A 27,243-nucleotide genomic window follows, 5' to 3' on the forward strand; every position below is an offset into this window, starting at 1 on the left:
CAGTGTCACTTCCTAGATAGGTCATTCAAGCTCTAGAAGAATCTAGAGCTTCCTAGCGAATGTCTTTGGGACAAACGGACCTGTACCAGTTTACACCAATAGAGAATTTATTCCCTAAATGTGAACTAAATGCTGGCTGTGATAGTCTAACATGACTTCATTTCCCCCTTGACTTTTATACTGCTTTTATGCTGAAGCAATTTCAGAACCATTAGCAATTACCTTTGAGAACTCATGGTGGACTGGAGAAGGGCAAACATATTACCCATGTTTAAAAAGGGGATCAAAAAGCACCCCAGAAATTATAGAAGAGTCAGCCTAACTTTGATACCTGGAAAGATAATGGAATAAATGATCAGACAATCAGTTTGTAAACACCTAAGGGATAATAGGATCTACAGAATAGTCAGCATGGATTTGTCAAGTACAAATCATGCTAACGTAATTTCTTTCTTTGACAGGATTCCTGATGGGGGATGTGATATATTTTGATTATAGTAAGGCTTTTGATGCAGGCCCACATGACATCCTGTTAAGCAAACCAGGGAAATGTGGCCTAGATGAAATTACTATAAGGTGGAGGCGCAACTGGTTGAAAGACCGTACTCAAAGAGTACTTATCAGTGGTTCGCTGTGAAACTTGGAGGGTGTACCCCTAGGTTTGGTATTATTCAATATTTTCATTAAATACTTGAATAATGGTGTACACAGAATGCTTATAAAATTTGCAGATTACACAAAGCTGGGAAGAGTTGCAAGGTCTTTGGAGGACAGGATTAGAATTGAAAATGACCTTGACAAATTGGAAAACTAGTCTGAATTCAACGAGATGATATTCAACAGACAGGAAAAATCAAGTGGACAAGTACAAAATGGGGAATAACTGGCTAGGCGGTTGTACTGCTGAGAAAGATTTGCTGGTTATAGTGGATCAGAAATTGAATATGAGTCAATAAAGTAATGCAGTTGCAAAAAAGGCTAATATTCTGGGGTGTATTAACGGGAGTGACATATGTAAGACATGAGAAATAATTTTCCTGTTCTGCTCAGCACTGCGAAGCCCCAGCTGGAATATTGGGTCCACTTCTGGATGCCACATTTTAGGAAAGACCAACTGGAGAGAGTCCAGAGGAAACCAACAGAAATGCTAAAAGGTTTAGAAAACCTGACCCATGAGGAAAGGTTAAAAATAATGGGCATGTTTAGTCTTGAGATGATAAGACTGATAGAGGACCTGATAACATTCTTCATATATGTTAAGGGCTGTTACAAAGAGGATGATGATCAATTGTTCTCCATGTCCACTGAAGGTAGGACAAGAAGTAATAGGCTTAATCTGGAGCAAAGGAGATGTAGGTTATATATAAGGAAAAAAATGTCTAATTGCAGGAGTAATTAAGTTTTGGAATAGACTTCCCAGGGAGGCTGTGGAATCCCCATCACTGGAGGTTTTTAAGAACAGGTTAGACAAACACCTGTCAGGGATGGTCTAGGTTTACCTCAGCACAGAGAGCTGGACTCGATGACTTTGTGAGGTCTATTCCAGCCCTACGTTTCTGTGATTCATGCAGTACTTAGACGCCATAGTAATAGGTGCTATATAAAGCTTGTAGATAGGTGGGGTCAAATACCAGAGGTTGAACCTAAAACCAATAATCAGAACTCTTTGCCTTAGTCATGAAGGTTATTTACTTATATTTCTCCTACTGAAATTTCATACATCACGAAAAGGGGATGAGTAAATCCAGTTGAAATCTACAGCTCTAACTTCCGAAAGTTTTCTTACCCTATTACTATTACTATGCAATAACTGTTAATTAGCCAAAATGTCTCATTTTTTAAAGTCTTCTAAGCACCGAAGAAAAAGTTGCTGCTGTATTCTTAGGCTCTGAATAAAACCATCTTTGGCATTTATTTAGGGCAGACGAATGTTTTCTTACGGTTTTCTTATTAGCATCTTCACGGACTTGACAACATATCAGCTTGTATTAATATTCCACCTGGAAGCAAGTGCTTTCTTTCTGCCCAATGCAATTTACTGGAACCTTTGAGCCACTCTTCCTCACTGTAGCAGCAGTATATCATCATTACTGGTGGCTGGACCAAGAAGCAACATTTGTCAGTGCCTGAATTGCTGTTTTATTTTAAGTGACGCAAGAACCCATTTTGGTTTAGAAATGGTCTTAAATTGGGTAAAGCTTGTTTGTTTTCTTAAAGGAACCATGAGAGAACATGCAAAATATTAGTTAGCAGTTTTCAGGAGGGAGTTTGGGAGGAGAAATCTACTTTACCTAGAGGTAATTTTCAACAACCCTTCCTGGACCATTGTGGAAGCACGAGGTATCCTATAGGTTAAATGGGATTAAGATATGGGAAGAATTTTAAAGATATGTGATTACCCTCCCTAAACATGAAACTCTGAACCTTTCTGGGAGTCTGGGAGGAAAACTGGAGCCAAATTTCATGTAGGCAGTAACACTTGAAAGAGTCAGAGTCAGGTCTGACATCAGAGTTAGTCCTAGATATAAATCCTCAGTGGAATCCAAATATTTGCTTTATCCAAATCTGCACCTAGCTGGAAGTGACAGTGCTATACATTTTTTGCAATCAGAGAGGAGAAAAAGTACTTGGAGGAATGTTTCTCTGGGAGCCAACTTCCGTAAGGGAATTAAAGTAGAAATGTTACAGAAAATAATGCAGATTGATAGCTGGGAGTGAAAAGAGTATCTTAAATGGGTGATTTCTGTTGGTACTAATAAGAGCTAAGCAGATAAATCCCATGGGTAAAAAGATCCATTCATACTCAAATGACCACAAGTAGCAAAACTAATCACCAAAACTTTTTCATAGTGAATGGGATCCTGCAGTCCTTTCATATGGATTGGAATTCTTAATGCAAAAGGACTACAGGATTGAGTCTAATTTTTGTTTAAAGTAAACTATAATCTTTCCATTCATCTTTGTGTTTTTTGGAAAGAAAATGTTGGATCAGAGCTGGACTCAAGAAAGAAAAAAGTGGCTGGATGGTTTGAGAGGAGTGAGGGTTGCTTGTTTTGTGGGGGTTGGAAGGTGTGTACATGTGGTTTCTAGAAAGAGATGGCACTAAGGTCTCATGAGACGCCATCACTTAACATTTCTGTATCTGAAGAGAAACAATGACATTATAGCCTGAAGACTGATGAGGTCACTTCTTATCACAAATGGGGTCATTTCCTGTTGAAAACCCTGTGTTACTTTCTATAGAAACTCTCATATTAAATTCTGTATTAATTTATTTTTTTAAAAGCACAACTCTATCAATATTAATTTAAGAAGATTTATGAGTGTGTAATGGTGCTTACTGTGCTGAATATTCCATGCATTTAACCAGGGGAAACATGCTCTTTAAATCAGTCTTGTAAATGGGGATATGTTGATGAACACATTCTCATGCACATGTTCTTAAAACCATTCTTTCTAATGTCTGAGATAAAGGAGATAAAATTTAAAAAACAGAAACATGAATAGATCTAAGAGCAGGTACTAATGTGCTAATTTAAACCTTTTTGAATTTTCTAATGTCCTTCACACTTTCATAGCTTTTAAAGGTATGATTTTTCACATATATATTACTATTGGAGGCTATGTCTGCAAAACAAAACAATAATAATAACATAAACTTAAACCTGATTTTAAAAAATCTTTAAAGATGTGGTGGGGAATAGTTATGCCCTTTCTGGTTTTCAGGAAGGTTTAGGATTGAATCATAGAAGCAGTTTCATCCAGTCTACCCTTTATAATTTTGTCACCCTTTCCCATTTCCTCCACACCTGAGTTTTGCCAACCTCTCTTCCTGGAACAATTTCCTACCTTGCTGAAGATATTTGGAGCACAAGATGGTTCAAGTGGGAGAGCATAAAATCAAATTTCATAGCAGTGTAGAGTCTTCCAACACTGGCTTGACCTAATTGTCTTGGCCTAATGTCCCCTGCATTAGAGAGATTTCATATGACTTGTCGTTTTTCTTCCTTTTTTTCAGTCACTCCCTGCAAAACAGAAATATACATTATTGTTGGGGCAAAAGGAAAGAGGTCCTGAGCACCTGTAACTACCACTGGGCCAAATCCTTAGATCTGTACTCCTTATTCTGGGAAAACGCCCATTGTCTTTATTGGAAAGTTTCCTGAGTACAAACTGAGTCAGCTCTGACTTAAGTCAATGGAAGTTTTCCCTAATAAGGAGTCAGTAAAATGTAAGGATCTCAGAATTGATGTAGCCATATGAGAGTTGCAATTGCTTTGCACCCCTCAGATTTTGGCAAATTAATATCTGGTCAAATCATACAATTCTAACTTCAACTCCTATTGACATTCTAAATTCTTATTGCCTCTGTAGCATAGATATAGTATCAGGCTCTCAGTACACTCTCGGTCGTTTCTCAGAGAAAACTTTCTGGCAGCAGCAAACCAAATTTCCCTTAAGGAGGACAAACATAATTACTAACAGAGCAAATTCTGTAGGGGAGAAAGGAATAGTGCATTAATGAAAGGGCTGATAAAGAACCAAAATGCCTTACTAGTAGGTCATAAGAAATGTTACACTAAGAAATGAATTGTGTATTGTGTCTACATCCATCATTGCTGCTATTCTTCCAAGGACAGCAAGACCATTTTCCCCCAGTTCACCACAGGGGTCCATATTTTACCATGCTTGACTTAGTGTGAGTTGCGTCATCAGCATGAGGACTTTCAGAAGAGGAGTTTATCTGTTAGAACAAGAAATTGAAGAAACACCTGGCTTCCATGATTGACAAAGAAGCATTAAGACCATGACCTCAGTCTGTATTAATCAGCAGATGCTTATTAATGTAAAGACATAAAACTCTTATTCTGCTGCTGAATATTTTTCTGTCTAGTTTAGTTTCTTGTACATATATTCTCAGCACTTCCTCAAGTCATTTCCTAGTCCCAGTATTGAATGTGGCTTAAGATGTCAGTTCATGAAGATATGCTCATAAAAGTAATGAACTGACTTTTGAACTCTTTATTGGTGTTGATATGATTTAGGCGTGCAGGGAATATGCATACAGATAACTGACGGTCTCTGCAGTCATTCTGAGGCACCATGGTACATTCCTAATGTGATATGAAGCAAGATTGATAAAATGCATTTCCAATATTTTATTTTACCTTTCCAGTTTAGTCAAAGAAGCCAGTCACAGTTGGCAGGCACCTGAGACTAGGATAGAGGAGCATATACAGCAAAGAGCTCTGTGTGTCAGCCCACTACTTAACTGGATGTTTCTTCCATAGAGAAATATTCATAGCAGTCGTGTGAAAGGACACTTGCCCACAATAGACTTCCTTCAGGGAAGAAGAGAAATGGCTGACTTTCCAGGGTCACTGTAGGGAATTAACTCAGTCATCTTCCCATAACAGATTCTTTCATGTCCAAACTGTCTGTGAGTCTGTCCTTTGCTCCAACCTAGCAACCAGATTTTTGCACATTAAGTGTTCTGACCAGAGGTGTTAACCAAATCCAAGTTGTTTTCTGCTTTACCTCTGAATTTAAGGAAATGCAGCTAATTTTTTTAATAAATCTCTTTTACTGTTACTTCTACACTATATCAAACATGAATTTTTGTCAGATTAAGTCCTGTTAATGTCTATCACAGTAGCTCCACCTCTCCCAGAGAGTAGTTGGTGAAAACCACTTCTATCTGATTTTATCCTGCAGACGGCAGCTAGGTCATTACTCAGTTAGCATTTCCAAGCTACACATGCCCGGGAAGGAATATGAAGCATGTGTGATTTAACAGTCACTGCTTCCCTTATGGTGGCATCTGCTGTTAACTGGGTGGGGCATCTTGCCAGCTGTTAGTCACACATTTTTCAATGTCCTGTTTTTATATTGCCATACCAGAGTCTAGCATCTGATTTGAAATAAACAAATACATATGAAGTCATTTTAATTGATTCCTTCTTTATCTTATACGACAGATGGGTATGTGGCATTTAGAAACAAACACACCCCAAGGCATGAGAGTGGTTACTGATTCCTGGACTTAGGTTTCTTTAAAACAAGCAAGCAATAGCCTACAGTTTACAATGGTGTTAATTCCGTGAGATGAGCTCTGATCCCAGCTTGCTATCATATTTTTTAATGAAGGTCTTCTGCTTTGTATGTGCATTTCAGCCTAAACAAAAGCGTGAGAGACTGATCTTGAACCATTTGACTCCATTTATTTGATCAAATTGTCTTAACATAGATAAAACAGTAAATCAAAAATAAAGGCAGTCACAGTGTGCCTGTGATTGGAAAAGAAGAGGAAGAAACAATGAGCAAAACTCTGATTGCTCCCCTATGTTGGAGATTGGGCTCAGCCATGAGGTTCTGGGAGTTCAGATCCAAAGTTTAGTTTAAGCCCATCTTATTATTTATATTGTACTTTATGACCCTAACCCTAAAATACACCACACTGAACCATCTTGTTGCAAAATTCCCATTGACTTCAATGGGTGCAGGCCCAAGCCTTGGGTAAGTAGGCACAAGCCTTTATGGAGGTTTGGTTGCCATGTCCTTCCCTTTCCTTTCCTGTTTTCCCTCCCATGTTTCCTGTCTCTGACATCCTATGGCCCTCTTAGTTTGTGTCCACTGTGTCCTTTTGACATCGCTTGCCTCAAATCTGTCCCTTTTCTCTCTTTCCATATATATTCCACTCTTTCCCCACATATCTCCCCCTCCCACCCACCCATCCACCTTCTCCCCTACCAACTTGAAGAGGGTCCAGAAAGTCACCTGAGGCTACATGCCTGTGCAATTGACATCTTGTACCACATATATTGCCATCAATGTTACACTCTGACCATAACATTTTTCCAAATTTTCAGCTTACATCACCAAGTTGCCCAGTGTCTCACATTGCAAATTGAATTTTTGTGGCGAGATCTTTTTCTTAAGATTTAAACACTTCGATCCTTCCAGAATTCCAGGCAATGAGTGAATAGCTTTTCTCCACCTCATTAAAGAAGATAAAGCTCTCTTTCTATATATATACATTTATTTATATTAAATAAATTCATAAAAACAAAAAAAAATCTAGGATGCTTTTTAATGATTTCATTGACTTTTCAGATTGTTTTTTTAAGCTGTGTTTTAAACTTTAAAGGCAACACTGATAATGAACGGTTCCAAATGGTAAAACAGAAAATCCCCTTCAAATATAACCGGCCCGTAGAAGAGTGGCTGCAGGAAAAAGGTAACAGTCGTTAAAAGTTTCATTTTAAACCCATTTGATTCTAAACCCTCATTTTTAAAGCCTGCAAATAAATGTTTCTTAAATGATAATTGCCTGCTGCATAAATGACTGTTTTAATTTTCATTATAATTTGTGTCAGCATCCACCTGCCATATGTTGATAAATCATGCTATAATACATTGCTATTAAAATGAAGTTAAAGGGACGGAATTCTAAGCTTGCTATCAAAAGTAACGACAAACAAACAAGCAAAAATTCAGGAACCGCTTAAAACAAAACAAAATGCAACAACATGTATTATGGCAATTTAACCACTGCATGATCTTCCTGTTTTAATTTGTTTTTAAACTACGTCTATATTTTTATTATCAAAGTTTTCTTAAAAGTTTTTTCAAACCCAGTTGTTAAACTGCGTCGTTGAAGATTTTTCTTTCATTAGTGTGGCTAGCAGTTACAGCTGCCTGTCTCCTAATTATTTTAACATAATTAACAATTGTAAAAAATGTTGTAGGGAAAACATTTTTTTAACATTTTCATTTAAACTAAAATAAAGGAGACAGAGACAGATTGTTCTGTCTTTTTATGTTAAACTTGAAGGGTTTTAAAGTGCAGTTTTAACATTTTTCTTATTTGATTTTAGTAATGTATGGAACAAATTCTTCTCTAACTTACACCCAAAGCAGCCCTATAGATTTCTATGTATGGGCATACAGCCCCTGTTCATCAAAGCACATAAGCACATGCTTGACTCCCCTTGACTTCAGAGATTTAAGCATGTGCTTAAGGGATTTGCTGAAATGGGGTCTAAAAAAGCGTAGAATCTGGTTCTATACCAGTAATTTGTGGAGGGGTGGAAATTATTTCATGCACTTAAGACCTATTTCAAAGCCTGTTAAAGCCAATGGAATTAGTCACATTGACTTCATTGGGCTTTGGATCAGGCCCTTGATGATATACTGGAGATTAAGACACAATCATATCTCCTCCCTGCAGCCTAAAAGTGATGCTAAAAATAGCTTATGACAGTTGCAATGCCCTGAAGTTTAGGAAAAGCAGAACAAAATCTTCTCTGGTTTCCTTTAAAGAAATTCCTGCTGATAAAAGGGGGTGATGGTTGGACTCAAATCTAGCATTTTCTGTGTTGATTCAGACTACAGATCTTACCAAAATACTCCAAAGGAGAAAAGCAATATACTGTAAGATGGATAAATACCCTTTACATTGTATTTTGCACTTCCTTATCTCAGGGGTTTAGCAAATTGCTCTCACCAGCCTGAATTGTGCTGGGGACTAGAGGAGCTTTGCTAACTGCAATTAAAATATTGTCATGCGAAGAGTCTAATCCTGCAAAGTGCTGTGCACATTCAGCTCCCATTAACTTCACTGAGAGCTGACAGCATTCCCCACCACACAGGATTGGAGCCCTACCTGTGCAATGTATGACTAGAGTAAAAATATTTGTAGAGCAATATTAACCCATTAACAGCAGTGGGAGGAGGTCAATTAAGGTGGCTAGGTCTCTTAGCCAGTGGGGGTTAAAAGAACATTTCATTTGAGCCAACTAACAAAGAAAATGAGATAGTAATGTTGAGAAAATGCTCATTGAGTCTCAACGGGTTGCCCTGTTAATTTGCATGAGCCAATTAAAAAAATTAAAGTTTGACATTAAAAAGTGGATAATTTTGTTTCAGTAATTTCAAATTGATAAAGTCCCTTTAACACTAAAGACAACGATTGCCTCACTTTTGTTAAAACATATGCATGTCTGATTCCGTGATGCAGTTCATGTGCTTGAGAAACCTGTCCTTGTTTTGTTTACGTAATCTTTTGGTTTTTCTTTGAGTCCTTTATTTTATGCCCTTGCTTCTCCAAGTCTGAGCTTTTAAGCATGCCAAGGCATTTTCGTTTTTAAACCATCCCAAAGTTTTGACCTGGGGTTTGCTAGTCTGTGGAGGACGATGCTTTGTTAAAAGACAATCACAAAAGGGCAATGGGGTCTAAGCTAGTTGGTCTCAGAGAACCCAGGCGAACTCCAAGCATGAGGCATGTTTGTGCTAGATGGATATAGAATGTTTTTGTTAACATAAAAGAAAATTGAGTCTTGGCAATTGGTGTGATATAAAGACATTGTGCACTGCAACAGTGTGACAATGATAGAATATACTTTTGTTCTACCATACCAAGATGTATGTATCCTTTTAAATAACATGGTTAGCACTTAGTGGAAAGATTTAATAAGTAACCATTCACCCATCCACTTGTCCATTCACTTACCCACTCAGTCATCCACCCGGTCATCTATCCATCTCCTAATGTATCAAGAAAGCCGTTTGTCAGAAGCCCTTGTAAAAATGAGTGAAAGGGTAAATAGCTATCAAAATACAGCATGATAAATTGATGGATGGATAGATTGATCAAAGAAACAGAATATAGAATAGCTCTCTGCCAGGTGTAAATTCTTGGCATGAATAAGGTAAGATTAAACAATCTTCAATTAGCATGAATTTCTAAAAATTGCCATAGATATGGGGCTGATTTGATTGCGCTGTTACTTTATTCAGAATGATCATATAGTTCATTCTTGGAGAAACAATATAATAGAGAACCTTTTTGAATGTTCATCTACTAGAAGAGTTAAAGCTACTGTCCAGTGTCACCAATACAGGGAGAAAAGTATTCATGTTTACATTGTTTTTTAATTTTTAGTTTTGTAAACTGGATTTTAAAAATCTAATAAAAAGCGCCCTATCTTGCAAACTTTATTCACTTAAGTAGACATAGTAACACCTGAATACAGCTGACTTCATTGGGATTATTCATGTGAGTAAGGAATAGAGAATTGGGCTTAATCTTCTCACTGCATATATTGATAACAAGACCAGAGTTGGTCAACAGAATGCATTTGAGCCTGATAGTGTTCAAGGGTTTGGCCAGGTAAGGAAGAGAAGTAGTCACAAGCACTACGACAAAAGGACTGATCCTGCAAATCCTTGCTCGCAAAAATAATTCTTACTCATATGAGTAATCTCATTGAGTTGAATGGTCCTACTTGCATGAGCAGTTCCTGCTCATGTGAATTAGGCTTTTTAATAATGCCCCCAAACTCTGACTCAGCGTTGTGGAACAGATACTGTCATCTAAGATTTCACTGACACTGGAAGGGGGAAATTCTTCATCCGAATTTTTTTGGTGAGCACAGAAATCAAAATAAGAGTGAACAAATAATTCAGAGACACAAAACTTTGAGTTGTGCAAAGTTTTACGCAACAATTTGAAAATCTTAACATATATCTGCCACCCCTATTAATAAAAAAAGCCTAATAAGTAGAGAGCTAGGTGGAAAATAAGGATCCAAGACTGCAACCCTTACTCACATTGAGTTGCACTTATTCAAGTGAGTCACACCTTTGGAGTCAAAAGGACAATTTGTGAGAGTTAGTTCTACTCAGTGTGAATAAGGATTGCAGAATCAAGCCATAGATAAACTAGAAGAAGGGATGTCTGACGTGGCTCTGGAATTCTGCATATTTCTTCTTTTGGACGTTTTTCTTTCATTTCATCCACTTGCGGGTCCTTTATGCTCATTCAAGTACAGACACCTCACACCAGAATTGTGAGTTAGGAATGACTCTTCATAGATAAATCCAACAAGTGATTGTCCTTTTAGCAACCATAGCTTTAGTACCAGTGCTGTGTTCAGTAGTAGCTGCATGCTTTGTGTTCAGCTCTTGGACTAGAAGAGCTCATTATTCAAAAGGAAAACAGAATAAAGTTCATACTTTACTGGCATGGGGCCACGCCCATGTGGTAGGTATATTAGAGGGCAGAGAGAACTGAGAAGTGGTGAAGAAGGTAGAATATGTGTCAACATTAGTGTGGTGACTCGTTGTCTCTGACAAGAAAATGGAGCTATCCTGGACAGTTGTAAGGATGTTATGGGCATGGGTTAAAGTAAAAGGAGAGCATCAGGGAGTCCAGCTACCCTCCTCTACTAAAAGCATGGAGAGAACACTCCACTTCTCTTCATCTTCCTGGCTTGGGGAACTCAGCTACCTCTCATCACTTGTGGGGACAGCCAGGACTCACTGCGCATGGGAATCTGAAATGGGAACAGCAGGAAGAGCTGGGTCCTCCACCACTGAGGGGAGAAACAGCGACACCTGATAAGAGAAGTGATGTTCCCTATCTACCTCTACTACATCCAGATCTGCCTCCTCACCAGTCCCCTTACCTTCCCTCCAGGTTGATAGAGGAAAAAGGAGACCCTGGTTCCCTGTTGCACATATAAAGGGGTTGGAAATGGAAACAACTGGTGCCTCATCAACTCTCCCTCCATTACAGGAGGACAGTATCTCAAGCGTAGCAAAATGGCCCTGTCAGCTCTTTTATCTCTCCAGGCACTCCCCCTGAGGGGAAAGGCAACGGGAAGAATGTGGTGCTTAATTTGTAATGAAACGGGTGCTGGGGCTCAAGCAATTTTTGTACTTTCATAACTGATGCGGCAAACCCTGAGTAGTTGGGGCTATAAACTGCCAAAGCTAGAGGTGCTGAAGCTCAGCCCTGTCACAAATTAAGCACTGGTGACACCAGATGGAAGTGAGTGAGGAGGGAGGAGAGGGCAGCATGGGAGGAAACATAATGGGAAATTGAGAGAATGTGGGAGAGCGGAGAGGAGATGCAGAGCAGAGTGATAGATGGAACAAAGTAATCATAGGAAAACTGAAACACTAATGGAATGAGTGGAGTGACATAAAATATGGAAGAAAAGAAAACAAGAATATAAACTGTTGTACAGTATCTTTGATGCCAAAAATGTGCATTATTGTTTGCACTAGATCTCAGGAGAGTGTTTGAAAACAAAGAGGGGGCTTGAGAGGGCTGTGTTTGATAGATGCTCACAGGAACCCAGTATGCTTTGAGATAGGAGAGGGGATAAACTACTTTGGTTTTACATGGTGGGGGGCCTGTGGTTTTGGTGCATGTTTGTTGATATTTTAATGGAACATAACTTGCTTCTGGTAAGTTAAAATCTCCTGAAATGCAGGAAAATGCATCAGATATTTCAACATTTTCTAGGGAAAAGATGCAGTGCTCCCTCCATTTTTATTTTTTGATTTTACATCAGTACAGATCCTCCATCCTGGTCAAGTCTAAATGTTGATATTTATAGGTATGGGGGTGGGGAGCACTAGGGATGTGCACCCCGCCCTCACAACTCCATACGTTACACATACACATACACATACACTTTTGCTTGGCTGGCTAGCGCCCTCCTTGGGGACAGGAACTCCTTTCAGATACATTTCTTCTCTTGTCCCCATTCTCTTCCCCATGGTCCATCCCGTCACCATAAGATGATGCAACACCGCATCACCACTTGACTTCAAGACCCGTCACGACGACCACCAAAATTGGTGAGCTCCCCCTCCTATTTTGATCTACTTTAACCACTGGCTTTGAGGGAATGAACAGTGGGTTATAGGCTCTACTACATTCTGCACTTATCAGGTTGGACTAGAGAAAGAAAGTGGTGAGTGAGAGAGGGGAGAGGGAAGGGATGGGGACGTGTGCACATATTATAAGAAAGGGGTGGTGGAGGGAAAACATAATTAAATAGTCCAGTAATAATTGCTTTGACTCTGCTTTGATTACCCTCCTGAGCTCTGGCCAGTCTGGTTCCCTGTTAATTCAGCAGATTCCATTGGCATGCCCCAAAACCTCACACAGAGAGTGAGATAACAAACATTTCATTTGCACTGGACAGAACAATCATGGCTTCAATTTAATCAACACAGTGCAGCACGGAAAAGTGGGCTATGAGTATGAATCAGTTTTGTCTGGATGTCACTTGAATGGTCTGTGGGATTAGGAGAATTGGCAGCTGTTTCTAGGATCCATTCTGAATAGGTACATTCCTTCTGCAAACGTGATATGAAATCCATACCTGACATACCTTGTGTGACCTTGGGCAAATCACTTAACCTATCTAGGCCTCAACTTCACCATCTATAAAAATGGGATTAACAATGAGCTACCTCACCGGGGCGTTGTGAGAATTAGTCACCATAATTACTATATTGCTAACTATTCAAAGAACTTTGCTCTTTCATAGCACCAGAAATGTCCGTGTTTGGTGTTTTCAACTTTTAGATTCCTGATTGTTTCTGATAACTATATTCCAGACCCAGCCTCTTGCATTCAGCTATTCTAAATTCCCCATGCAGTCCAAAGATGAGCTTCTCTTAGAGCGTCTCTGTATCTTACCCTTTCTTGTCTGTTCACAGATGCTCTTTCCCACTGACCATTCAGAGATCAAAGATATATATGCAGGGCCGGCTTTACACCTATTCCACTGATTCCCCAGAATCAGGCCCTGCGCTCAAGAGGGCCCCACGCCTAAGGGGGCCTCACTCCGCGGGTCTTTGGTGGCATTTCGGTGGGGGGGGGGGGTCCGCTTCGGGGGTCTTCAGCGGCAAGGGGCCTTCGGTGCTGCAGAAGCCCTGGAGCGGATCCCCCGCCGCCAAAATGCCACCAGAGCCCTGGACTGCCGCCGAGTATTCCCATCGGGCCCCGCGGATCATAAAGCTGGCCCTGTATATATGTGTGTATACACTGGGGTAAACCTAGAGAGATTTTGTCATCTGGGTTGGTTTTAAGTCTCCAAAAGCTGCTAGAGGAGACTAACAGATTAAAACATTGCTTGTAATGAAAGATGGGCCAACATCTCCAAGTTTGGATCCAGATCTATGGTTGGGTCCAAACTTCCCCAGAGTTTAGTTGCACGTGTGGAGGTGAGAGTGAGAGGTTCTAGAGCCAGTGTTCAGGCCCACCTCTACTATTAATGAGTCTGAAACGGAAATTTGCAGCACTGCATTTCCACCCAACAGCCTCCACCACCGCCACTGGGGAACCTGCTCTTATCTTCAGTCCACTCTGGCCAGGACTCAGTGTATGGTTAAGAATGCGGGGGGAAATGTCTGGCAATAATTTATTCACCCCCCTTCACTAGGACGACAGTTAACGATCTTCAACACCCAGGCGCAAATAGCCATTGGAGGGAAGGACAGAGGGCGTCCCTTCCAAGGCCAGCTCTCCGGTCTCTATTACAATGGCTTGAAAGTGCTGAACATGGCAGCAGAGAACAACCCCAATATTAAAATCAACGGAAGTGTCCGGCTGGTTGGAGAAGTCCCGTCCATCCTCGGAACAACGTCCACAACCTCCATGCCACCAGAAATGTCTACCACAGTCATGGAAACCACTACAACCATGGCCACCACAACTACCCGAAAAAACCGCTCGCCACCCAGTATCCAGGTGAGCCATTTGATTTCCTCCATTTGGTTGGATTTTTATTTATACTTCATTGTTTAGTTAACCTGTTAGTTAAGCCCTTGGGACCAAATTCTGCACTGAGTTACAGGGCATATAACTCTGTTGACTTTCATGAGGTTGTATAGGGTAAAAACCAACACGGAATTGGATTCCTTTCTGCTCTGGTGAACTAGCAGAAACTTCTGAATTATTACTGGGTATGTATGTAATAGTGGGCCCAAATTCTACTCTCAGATTGGTGCAACTTTATTTATATCAGCGATGCTGCACCAGTGTAGATGAGAATATGATTTGGGGCATGTTATCTCCAAGTTGATGTAGGGGGTGGAAATTACACTTAAAGTAATTTCAACAGCCTAATGGGATGTGGGTAGATTATTGTTTATTATTATTGCCATAGGTATTGCTGCAGTCGTGAAGTTCTTAATGTGGAAAGAAGCAAATGAGTATAGCATTCAGAGTGAGCCATTCATGCTGATCTTACAGCCTTCTAGTGGATAATGTGAAAGGGGCTCTGTCAGATCAGTTTCCTCCAAAATTTACGTGTTATAAAAACAAGCTTTGCCAAACTCTGTGGTCAGCAGAACCCTACATTTGAGTTTAAAAAAAATCCACTGGAAACAGTTTTTTGTTCGGGTTTAACTGTCCTGATGTAGTGTTTGTAACCCAAAATACTGCAGCAGTTTTGTTCTTGTGTCAGAGCCTGAGTGTGGAGTGGATTAGAAACTGATCAACAATCTCATTTGCTCATGGTCTAAGCTGAGTAAAGGGGAAAATTTAAACAACCAACACTGATGTTGAAAAGTGAATTAGATTTTTATTAATTCTTTCAGTAATCTATGGTGATGTTAATAACACAGGTAAGGGGATTTGACTCTATAATATATATGGGGCCAGACCCACAGCAGATGAAAATCAACATATTTCCATTCACTTCAGCTGTGCAACACCAATTTACACTAGCTAAGAATCTGGCCCATGATTTTAGCTAAAGTGTTCCATTAGCAAAAGGGGTGGGGGAGGTGTGTTATTGTCCAAATAGATAATATCCTACATTGATTACATCTGCTTCTTTGAGACAACTTTCCTTGGGCATTAATGTTGTTGGGTTTTGGGAAATGTAGGTTTAATGAAATCCAGGGCTGTCAGAAATGGTGATATAAGATCCCCTGCTTGCTCTAACTGATTCAGACAGTTTAATCAATGACTGGTTATTCTTTTGTCTATATTTTTATTCTCTTAATTTTTCATCTAATCTTGGTCATGTATGATGAGAAAACATGAAAATCCCCTATTTAGCTATGCTGGAGGTATTATCTTTGCAGAGACATTTACTCCTATTCAACTGAAAGTGATTAAACCCAGGCTAAGGCTTAACACTGTACTGGCCCCCTTGGCATTCTAGAAATCCAGGCAGGAGCAGGTTGATGGATTAATTGAGTTATTAGCCTCAAACACTGGTGCGTGAAATATAAAGTCTCAACTACATGAGGGGAAATTATCCCAAGTCTAGATGATGTTTGCTGTAAATTGTGAAGGAATTAGGACTCTCTCTTCTCTGTGTCTAGCTCTAATTTTAAAGGAAGGCTTTGTATGATTTCATGTCCAGGAGAGTAACATCTATGAGCCAAATACTGTGCTCAGTTACTGTGCTCCAGTGGAGACCTGCCATAATTTGTGGACCTCAGTGGAATTATACAGATTTACATCAGCGTAACTGAGAGCAGAATTGGACTTTATGTGAGCTGAGCAAAGCTGGAAATGATCCTACCCCCTTGAAGGAGAAATATCTCAGAAAGATGCCTGCCTAATATACACCGCAGTTCACTAGGCTAGTCGAGACCACTGTGTGCTGGAAAGGCATCAAGGAGATTTAATAAAGTGTAGAAGTGCCTCTAAAAAGATGGTTAGAGCAGTGATTTCCTGGATACACACGTACCACAACAAATGGCCTCATCTCTGCTGATATTAAAGCAATAACTCTTGACACTTCACTCAGCCCATTGAAAGGAAGATAAAAGTCAATATGTACTTCCATTACATTCAGGAGCAGGCCAGTTTATTGCTATCATGGCACAAGATGGCTTTCCTTTTCCCCACTTTGGGCAGAGTTGTTTGGGTCTGTCAGCTTAAGTTGTGTTGTTTGTGTGGTGAAGGTGGGGAGAAATTGTCCTTTTCTGCTTGGGCTGCATCTCCGGCTGTAGTTTTCAGCAGCTCCAGCTGTGGTTTTCAGCCTTGTGGTAATTATGACTCACAATAGTCATCATTAGTGCTGTGAAATTTGGCAGCACCACTAACAACCATAGAGATTAAGAGATGGAAAAGATCTAATAAAGCAAATTCATTCTTCAACTAGGATAAGATAGAGCCACCTGAGAGAACACATTAGCACTCAGTTACTACATTGATGAGCCCATCATAAAAACTAAGAAAGCTACAAAGTTGCTACACTTGCTATTAGGTATGGGGCTTCTGTCCTGATTGTAGTATTCATTTTCTTATTTAAGTAATTGGAAAACCTTCATTTCACATTCAGAGGGGTAGCCGTGTTAGTCTGCATCTGTAAAAGCGGCAAAGAGTCCTGTAGCCCCTTATAGACTAACAGACGTATTGGAGCATGAGCTTTCGTGGGTGAATACCCACTTAGTTGGTTGCACCCGCTTCTCAATCTGTAAAGGGCTAGGCGTGGGATACAATGTGGGATCACTAGCCAACATGAGGGACATGGGAAAATCATGTTACTGAAAGCATCATGTGTGAAAGAGTTCTTTAGCATCAGTGATGTCTATAACTTCACCTTTATGATTAAGCATTTCTGATGTCAATAATTTATGTCATTGGACGTGAGAAGAGTGTGGGATAGAGGACGGTGCAGGTCTGTAGTGAGGAACAGTTGAGATGTGTGCCCAGAGTCCATTGGCAAGTCTATACTTAATACTACTAAGAAATGGCAATGACCCTTGTCTGTTACAATGGAGCCTTGAAGGAAGATGCATTTCGTCTCCCAGAATTGTGCTTTCCTGCTAATTGAAAACCAAAGCTGCGGAAAGGAGCTTTGTTTCTTTCTTTGTTTCAAAGCAGTTAATACAATATTTTTGCATCCAGATAACTAAGCTGTGTCTGGCAACCCTGAGTACAAATGCTATTTTGACCTTTTCACATACAGGTTTTGCACTGCATTCAAGCACAGGTCTGTTCAGAAGTGACGTGTGTTGTATTAAATTACACTTGCAGACTGCAGGGCCCTGCCACACCAGGCCCTCCTATATTAATAATATCCTCTCTGGGAGCTCCGCTTCCCCACACTATCACAAAGGGCAGAGAGGCAAGCAGCTGTCTCTTGCTTAAGGTGAGTTGCTTGGAGCGCAGGCTGTTTTTATGAGTGTGTCATGACGTTGTCTCATGTCAGGAGGCACATTATTTCTAGCAGGTATGTTCTTAATTAGAAGTCTTATTTCTATTGTTGAAGTCTTTGAACCCCACTGACCTCCCTACCTAATTTAGGAAAGGGCTGGAGTTTAAGTGAAACAACTCTGTGGTTTGTAGATTTGAGAGATTTCTATTCTGTCTGAAAATGTGCTTAGCTAGAGGTGGCCTTCATTTTGCTGGCTTTTGCTGCCAATCTGGCTACTGTAAACTGATATTTACCAGCTTGGGGCTTATTGAGTGAGTTGCAACTTCAAACAGCATTGGAGAAGACCTTCACTATGCGACCTTGGTCTGTGTGTTCCATCCAGGACAGGTCTAGAATCACTACTGAGACCAGTCCTCAAGTCCTTACTCAAACAAATGTCCTTTTGAAGTCAGGTACTTGGTAAGGATCTCAGGACTGGACCCCACAGAAGACTTATCCAGGACCAATAACACAATGTGTTTAGTGACCATTTAGATCTAAGTATAAGGAGAAAAATGGTATCACCTGGATTGGTCTGTCTCAACCCCGCCTCATGTGTAGTTCCATGGATACAGAGAGTAAGAAAAAACTATGTATGTGAGTAAAGATTACATCATTCGTAATAGGGAGGAAGTATTGCCTTGTGATTAAGGCATAGTACAAGGAATCAAGAAGTCTGTGCTCTGCTGCAGACATACCGTGTGGCTGGCAAGTCTCTGTGTCTCGGTTTCCCTGTTTGTAAAATGAGGATAATGAGACTCTCCTGCCTCGCAGGAGTAGCTGGGAGGGTAAATTAATTAACTGTGTGAGCTTTCAGGAATGGTGCTGAGTGCCAGAAAATCCCAACAAATAACATAAAATACCGGAAGGTGCTTGTAGAAAGTTCTACATAAACAATGCAAAGCAGGGGGAGGAAGACTGTCCATTATTCATGTCAAGAGTCCATCTGCACTAGCTCAGCAAAGGGCCTCTCAGATCACAGTGTTTTACTCTAACCACTAGTCTACACAGCCTCTTAGGAAAATATTCTTTAGGTTCAGTGCTCCTTTAATCTTGATTAACGGCCTTCCATAACGTGTGGCTCTGGGGTTGAATCTTGCCTCATACAGCTCGCAAAGGAGAAAAGCACAGAAGATTTGTCAGTCTAATTAGACTTTAACTGTCAGCCAGGAAAAATACATTTGTCTCCTTCTTGCTTTAGCACAGGTACTACTTTCTTTTGCCCTCTTAGATAATAATTTTGGGAGAAGAAAATTGGCCTCTAATTTCCTCTTCGCTTGTTATGAGTCTCCAGTGATATTTTCATTCTGAGACTCCACAGTTCTAATGAATAAAGAGCTTGGTAGGTCTGCACTTTAAATACTGACTTCACTGACCTATTTGTACTGCTCAAAATTAGGCAGCTTGTTTTTTCCCCTGCTTTCCTTCTCTTTCCTCCACTTTTTTTTTCAATGCAAAGAGACTAAAGCTGCCAAAACTTGTCCTTTTTCAGTGATGGAACCTTCCCTTTCTCTCCTATGCCCTCCTGAAGTAAAGGGATAGAATACTGTGTGCAATTCTGGTCTCCCATGTTTAAGAAGGATGAATTCAAACTGGAACAGGTTCAGAGACGGGCTACTAGGATGATCCGAGGAATGGAAAACCTGTCCTGTGAAAGGAGACTCAAAGAGCTTGGCTTGTTTAGCCTAACCAAAAGAAGGTTGAGGGGGGATATGCTTGGCTCTTTATAAATATATCAGAGGATTAATATTAGGGGAGGGAGAGGAATATTTAAGCTTAGTACGAGACAAAACGGGATATAAACTGGATACTGAAGGTAGATTAAATTAATAGTTTCTAACCATTAGAGGAATGAAGTTCTGGATAACCAGCCTCTCAAGGAGTAAGGGGGCAAAAGACATATCCTGCTTAAGACTAACTTGATAAGTTTATGGAAGGGATGGTATGATGGATTAGCCCTAAATTTGGCCAATATGACTTTGATCTATGCAGCAGGTAAGTTGCCAGTGGTCTTGAACGTTACAGTGGGATGGGATCTAGTTACTGCAGAGAAATTCTTTCCTGGGTGGGTGGCTGGTGAGTCTTGCCACTGCCGGGTTTAGCTGATACGCCAGTATTGGGTCGAATGAATCCGGCAGATTGGCAGGGGGCCCTGTAGGTTTTTCACCTTCCTTGCAGCATGGGGCTTGGGTCACTTGCTGGAGGATTCGCTGCAGCTTGAGGTCTTCAAACCACAATTTGAAGACTTCAGTAACTCAGACATAGGTTAGGGGTTTGTTATAGAAGTGGATGGGTAGGATTCTGTGGCCTGCTTTGTGCAGGAGGTCAGACTAGATGATCATAATGGTCCCTTCTGACCTTCAAGTCTATGAGTCTATGAGTCTATGGGATAGAGTTATTGCATGGCTGCAAAGCAGCCCACCAAACCTTGTTTACTCACTCTAGCTCAGAGGTGGGCACACTACAGCCCTGAGCTCCTGCCCCTGGAAACTTGCCCCCATCCCCTCCCCTGCTGTTCCCCCTCCCCTGCAGCCTCAGCTCGCTGTGCCACCAGTGCAATGCTCTGGACAGCGGGGTTGTGAGCTCCTGGGGCAGCGCAGCTGCAGAGCCCAGTCGGACCCAGTGCTCCGTGATGTGCGGTGTGTGGCTGGCTCCAGCCGGGCGGCGCAGCTTTAGCACCGCCAGCCACCGGTGCTCCAGGCAGTATGGTAAGGGGGCAGGGAGCACGGGGGGTTGGCTAGAGGGCAGGGGAGTTCAGGGTTGTGTTTAGGGGATGGGGGTGTGGATAGGGGTTGGGGTGGTCAGAGGATGGGGAATGGCGGGCAGTCAGGAAGAAGAGGGAGGATTGGATGTGGGGCGCGAGGGGCAGTCAGGAGCAGGGGTTCTGGAGGCTACTGGGGACAGGGACGGGGTGTGGATGGGGCAGGAGTTCCGGGGGGGCTGTCAGGGAACAAGGGGGGTTGGATGAGGCAGGAGTCTGGGCGGGGCCGTCAGGGGGCGAGAAGCAAGGGGGGTCGGATAGGAGATGGGGCTGGGTCACTCCTGGCTGTTTGGGGAGGCACAGGCTCCCCTAACCAGTCCTCCATATGATTTCCGAAACCCAATGTGGCCCTCGGGTCAAAAAGCTTGCCCGCCCCTGCTCTAGCTGATAAGTAGGCCTGATGCTGAGGGTTTTGGGCAGAGAAGGAAGGCAGCGTTTGGAAGCAGGTGACCCAGGAAGTTTCCATGCAAACCACTTTTCTGTGTGGATTGACAAGTGATTAATATAATAATACCAAATGATAGCCAAATACCTTGTACACGAATAGCTTCATCCACCACTGACTGGCACCAACTCTGGGATGGAATGTGGCAGCTACTAACAGTGAACAGCAATGCTACACAATAATGCTTAGGACAGAAAATGAATAAAAACACTTCCCAGTTTAGACTGAGTAGTGAATTGAGAGAGGTAGAATATAATTTTCCATGCTATGTCCAGAACATTCAGATTAACATTCCTGAAGTGCCATCAGATTTTTTTTTTCAAGAAGTCAGGATCTAATTCTGACATCAGATCTAAAAGATGGTACGTTCAGGAGTGCAGTACTTATTATGGCATGGTGACATATGGGTGAATACTCAAACAAATTGCTGCTTGTTGAACCATTACTATTTTCTGGGTTAAACTTGGAGGTCCACCATCCAAGTACTGACCAGGCCTGATCCTAGAGAAACTGAATCCAGGCTCTGTTTGTACGAGGAGCTATAGCACTAACGTTGAAATAGATTGCATATGGTAACCATCTCTATCTATTTGTCTTCTTACCTGCCTTCCTATCTAAAGTTTGTTACTGAACACCTACTGGAATGATCAGTGTCTGCTATGAGTTGAGTCCACGGAGTATTGTGATTCCAGTGGAATTACTGAGTGAATGGTCAGAGCATAGCATGGATTCCACACATTGCTATGGACTGTTTCTCAGTAAATAGCTCACACTTAGTCTTTGGATAGTGTGCATGCACGTAGCAGCCTTCACTCACTTAGCATCTGTGAGCTTTGTTGGAATCTATATTTTCTTGAGAACTTTGTCGATCAAATATCGAGTCAAGGGCCTGAGCACTTCCAGCTACAGGGGCCAGACACGAATGTCTCCAACACACATAAAGTGGCAGATCTGAGCAATCATTGGGAATGGCAGTAGCGCTTGAGCTTTACTTTGGCCACTAAATTCTGTTCTCAGTGGCACCCCTGGAATGTGTAATTGAGGACACAATTTGGCACGGTGCATGAAGACATGAACTATCTGCATTTTTCATTTTTTTTAATGTTTTTTCACTGGGAATTTTTCAGATTTGGGCCACAATTTTTTTTAAAAAAATCAACATTTTCAGTGGAAACCTCTTCCCGCCACTTCCTCCATTTTCTGACCAGTTCTAATAAACAGATACTTTGGGTAGATGCAATAGATCTGCTGTCAAAAGATAAATCTGTAGATACGGTAGATATGCAGGGTCAGATTACCCAAGAAACATCCTAAATTACAGTCAGTGTGCACCCTTATGTGGGCACGAATTCCTATATTTGTGCACTGAAGGGCATCTGGTATTTGCACTTGCAGACAGGAGTGCTTGTAAACCATGTGGGTGCAACTTGGGAGACTACTTTCAAAAATTGGCTTGCATGTAAATAGATATTAAAGCTAGATATTGTAAAAAGGCACAGATTTCATTACTGGCCATGCTAAATGAATAGAAATAAAGCTTTGTTTTTCCAAGACAGTTGTACAATGACAGAATACAACAAAAGACAATGCGGAGTAAATGTCTGCTTAGAAATAAATAAAGTAGAATTGATGATTACAGCTCAGATATAGTCAGAGGATTGGCTCACATTTTTCTTGAAGCACATATGCTCTGGTATTTATCCATCACAGGGAAACGGCTGGGAGCTGCAGACGTACAGGGCAGATATTTCCATTTTGTTTTGTTACAAGACTGTCTGAGAGGTGGGACTGTGTCTCTTACTATTCCTGGCTCACGTTGGGATGATGGCATGGAAATTAGAAACACATCCAAACTGTTATGACAGCCCCACTTTCTGAAACCATTTAATTAATGCCTTGAGGTTTCTTTAGAGAAATGGTGCGGTTAGTTAACACAAACATAAAGGTTCCCCTCAGTTTCTTTTTCATCTGTGAGATGAGATGTCACTGAGTTGTGAGCCACAGCTGCCACAGTAAGCTCTTGTTGCCGCTAGTGATGGGTGAAAGTGGCTTGATGAGACCTGACTGATGTACAGACCTGTTTACAGCCAATCCTTTCTCTTGCCATTAGCATATCCTACAAGTAGGTGGGATGCTGTACATAGGGGATTATAAATGATTTGTATCCCTCTCCTCACAAAATATGTATTTATTTTGACACCATTTCCATGGAAAAGTAGAGCCCAAAAGGTCAGGCCACAGATTCCAACCATCCATGTGTTGTGCAGGATGTGAATGTTTCCCTTCAGTGCTCAGATCACTGTTTTCGGAGCAAGTGAAATGCATCTTCTCTCAGTCTGGTCTGGCAGACGTTCACCTTTAAAGTAATTGGCAAGGGGCAATCTTCCATCTGTGTCAGTGCTGCCTGCAGTGCCCAACACTGGTTCTAAAGGGTGCTGCGTGGCAAGTATTGCTGTATTTCAGATGTGAATAGAATTCCATGAAGAAGTTGCTTTGGAGAGGGACATAGTGCTTTGTAGGCAAAGCAAGGGCCACCTCCAGACATGCTGGCAGCATAGGTGAAATCATGAAGTGGAGGGTAGAATAAGGCAAAGATGGGAGTACTCATATTATTGAGTAGAGTGCAGGGAACAAGAGGAGAGAATGAGTGGTGGGATGCAGTAAAGGATGAGACCCCAAAGGGCCTTGTATCTGCAAATGGGGGGCTGAATTTCATGTGGGAAGAGAGGAGGAGTGACTAGAAAGCCTGAGAGATGACGGGTGACATGGTCGGGCATGGTAGGAGGAAGGTTTAGATTATAGATTATAGATTTTAGCAACTGTGTTTTGGAGAGACTGCAGGTGGGGAAGCTTTCTTATCTGCACTGTTTTGCAACCCTTCTACTCCAAGTCTTATGCCCAGCTCCCTGCTTTGGAAGAGGTATAGCTGAGGGACCAGGACACTCAGATCTGGGCAAGAGCTCCTGCTGCTATCCTCCATTTTCACTGACCAGAAGAGAAACACTTTTATCCAAACTGGCCCGGACTCATTAGAATACAGGACCTGTTTTCAGTGGGGAGGGCTGAGGCCCCACAGCTCCTTCTGCTTCAGCTATGACTGAGTCAGGCTAGCCTGTGCTGACAGACATCTCCCCTAGGGTCATCCAAGCCCCTGTAGGATCCCCAGACAGCTCAGTTCCAGTACGACCAGCAAACCTTATTACAGAGGGGATGACATCCGTGAGGCTTCTGGCAACCAGTCCTAGCAGGGAGGAAAAAAACCCTGGTGCTGTCTGTCTCTCCCTTCCCACATACGTGAGACCTCCTACCCCTAAGGCAGATTGAGAACATGTATAAATAAATACAAACCGAGTAAGATTTAACTTGTCATAATATTTATCCCCTTTTCTGAAAGGTGACCTCCTAGGAGAGCAGAAGGACAGGAGTGATTTTAATCTGCAGTAACAATGGGAAACCAGTCCTGATCGACTCCTGCAGTATAGATATATAAAATGATAGATTATTCTGGTGCTGTCTCCCCCCTCCCACCCAAACATGTGCATACACTCACCATAATGCACAGGGAAATTCTGATTGGTCTTTATCTCCCAGCTGCTGCCCTAATGATTAATGCTGCTATCTCTGGGCGACTGTCGAATGAGGGGAGACAGGGAGGGAGTAAGGAGCAGGAACTATATATTTCTCAGACTCTTTATTGTTATCAGTATTATTATTATTATTCCTTTAATATATATTTTCCTCTGGTTGGATGCGCTTAATCTATTGGATGAGCAGGGATGTTGATAGGTGAGAGTGGATTCGATGGCGAGAAGATTGATGGGACAGTCAAGGGCAAAGATGGAAAGCAGCAATGTTGCAGAAGGCGAGCTGCCATGGCTCAGGTTTTTGGAAGTTTAGCTGAATTTTAATCCCAGCTCATTCTCTGTAGGACCATGGGCAAGTCACTGCCCTGCTTTGTATCTTGGTATCCCTGTCTGTAAAACAGGGATTGTGTCGCTGACCTGACTCGCAGCAAGGTTTTAGGTGTTATTTTGTACAGTGCTTTGAAAATACCACTACATTTTTAGCTGAACACTGCATTCTCCTTCACTTCCTGCCCTATTCTTGTAAATTCACTGTGAGCCCTCCTACTACTGCTGTCTGTAGTATCTGGCTTTGATCCTACAAGCCATGTGTGTCTTGGCAAATGTGAATGGAGGCTATATGTGGATACAAGTCAGAGGAGCATTAGGCATGTCCTCTGCTTTGAATGGGAGTGAGTGTCAACCCCTTTAGGTTTTTATTTTCAAGAGATCAGGCTTAAAGATGGGTGGGATATGGCCAGAGAATGGGCATGTGTGAGACGACTTAAATTTACATGTGATTCTCACCATGTTTATGAGGTGCTTAGCCGCCTGCCTTCCCTTTAGACTTCACAGATGACTTGTAACCCTTCTGCCAGGTGGTTTCAGCAGCAACAAGGGTCAGGTTAAATATCTAGGGGTTTCTCTTAACAATACAAAAGAGAACTGGCTCAAGCGCCCACCCAGAAATCTGGAAGAACTGAACACCACCCTGGACACCTCTAAAGGGATGTCTGTACTACAGTGTAAGCCTAGAGTTAGTGGGTCTTGAGTCAGCTGACCTGTGTTAGGGTACCCTGGCTTGAGCACCTACATTGTGTTTTAACTCGGGATAAGATTTTTCTAACCTGTGCTCAAACCTAGGGTTCTGGTGTCCACACTGCAGTATGCACACCCGAGTCAAAGTAACCATATCCTAGAGTCCCTAGCCTACCTCTCTCCCACCCCAAAATGTGGCTGCCCTCTCCCTATCCTTTGATGACATATAGGAAATTTGAGTGAAGGGAATTCAGAGAGTAAGTGAACTATAGTGGCTTCTGCGCAGCTCAGATGATGTGACCTGCTTGATCCACATAAATCCTTAAGGGTGCCCACTTTTAACAGAAATTAAAAAAAAAAGTCTGCTGTGAAAGGTAGCTGCTAAGAAATGTCCTGTGCCTTTTAACGGCATCTAAGAAAGATGCCAGCCCCCAATACTGATGTAACTGCTTGTTGTGCCCTCTAAGATGAGAGGAAGTGTCTTTAGCTCCAGTTGCATGCATGTTGTGACAGACCAATGGGGCGGTGGGAGGAGAAGAGTCTGAATAGGGATAAATAAAAGGCGTCACACAGCCAGAAGCTGACTTGATTGCCTGGACTCAGGAGACATTGTAGTAACAGGAATGAGTGACTGTGTAGTAATCCCTGTTGCTTGCAAAGGAGTGGCCAAGTCTTTATCCTGAAGTAAGCATTGTTATTACGCATCAACTATGCAATTAAATGTATGATGGTTCATGTACGGGATCCAGTAGCATGACCAGTGTCTTTGGGTGAGGTTTTCAGTGTCCTTTCACTCAGTTGGTGGGGCTCAGCAGGCCTTGCTGGTAGGGATTTATTTCCTGAAGCCTGTTCTTGCAGTGATGGATTCCAGGCATCAAAGGCTGCCAGGAGGATTGGGAAGATAATTCAGAGCTTTTGTCAGGGAGCAAGGGGGGACAATATCATCTCCTTCCATAAGCAACTCACAAATGAAATAGACTAGAGGATGTAAATAACAGTTTACAACATCCAGGATCATTTTAAAGGCAGAGGAAAGTAATGGCACAGACCAGCTCTCTCTTTGCCTCTGTCAAGCTTGGTCGCTTTGAATTTACTGAACACTTTTCTCCCATTCAAACCGCATTTAAACACTGCAGTAGCTCAAGGTCATTTTTTTTAAAACTGAGTTTTCCATCTCCTCTGGTTGTAAACTGTTTTTATCCAGCTTTGTTGTTCTTTTCAGATTTGAGAGAGACATCTTCTGTGGTGGCAATGAAGATGACTATGGTTAAACAGTGTCTTATTTCATGTCTTCCAAAGGGGAATTACTGAGAAGTCAGGGGGAGGGATTACAATAATACAAAGCAACAGTGAGGATGCACCTGCAAAACTGAACTTACTGCATCTGTTGGTTGCACCCCACGCTGTAGCATCTCCAAGCTCTCCAGCTTGGGAACTCTTGCCTCTGTTAGGGTGGGCAAATTCAGACAA

General features: G+C 41.7%; 1 protein-coding gene across 17 annotated transcripts in view; it reads left to right on the forward strand.

Annotated features, from left to right (window-relative positions):
- NRXN3 (neurexin 3) overlaps positions 1-27,243 on the forward strand; it is a 1,449,735-nt gene that overhangs the window by 1,289,079 nt on the left and 133,413 nt on the right. For 11 of the 17 annotated variants that reach the window (XR_012655819.1, XR_012655820.1, XM_075065588.1 and 8 more), the window contains 3 exons: positions 7,148-7,237; positions 12,592-12,651; positions 14,247-14,554. Coding sequence is in view for 15 of the 17 variants with exons in the window: in XM_075065588.1 (XP_074921689.1) it covers positions 7,148-7,237; positions 12,592-12,651; positions 14,247-14,554 (458 nt within the window). In the remaining 2 variants the exon portion in view is untranslated. The remainder of the gene's footprint in view (positions 1-7,147; positions 7,238-12,591; positions 12,652-14,246; positions 14,555-27,243) is intronic. The other 6 variants (XM_075065592.1, XM_075065598.1, XM_075065600.1 and 3 more) reach the window with 1 other exon arrangement.

The sequence above is a fragment of the Chelonoidis abingdonii genome, chromosome 4, assembly GCF_003597395.2.
Source record: "Chelonoidis abingdonii isolate Lonesome George chromosome 4, CheloAbing_2.0, whole genome shotgun sequence".
Classification (NCBI taxonomy): domain Eukaryota; kingdom Metazoa; phylum Chordata; order Testudines; family Testudinidae; genus Chelonoidis; species Chelonoidis abingdonii.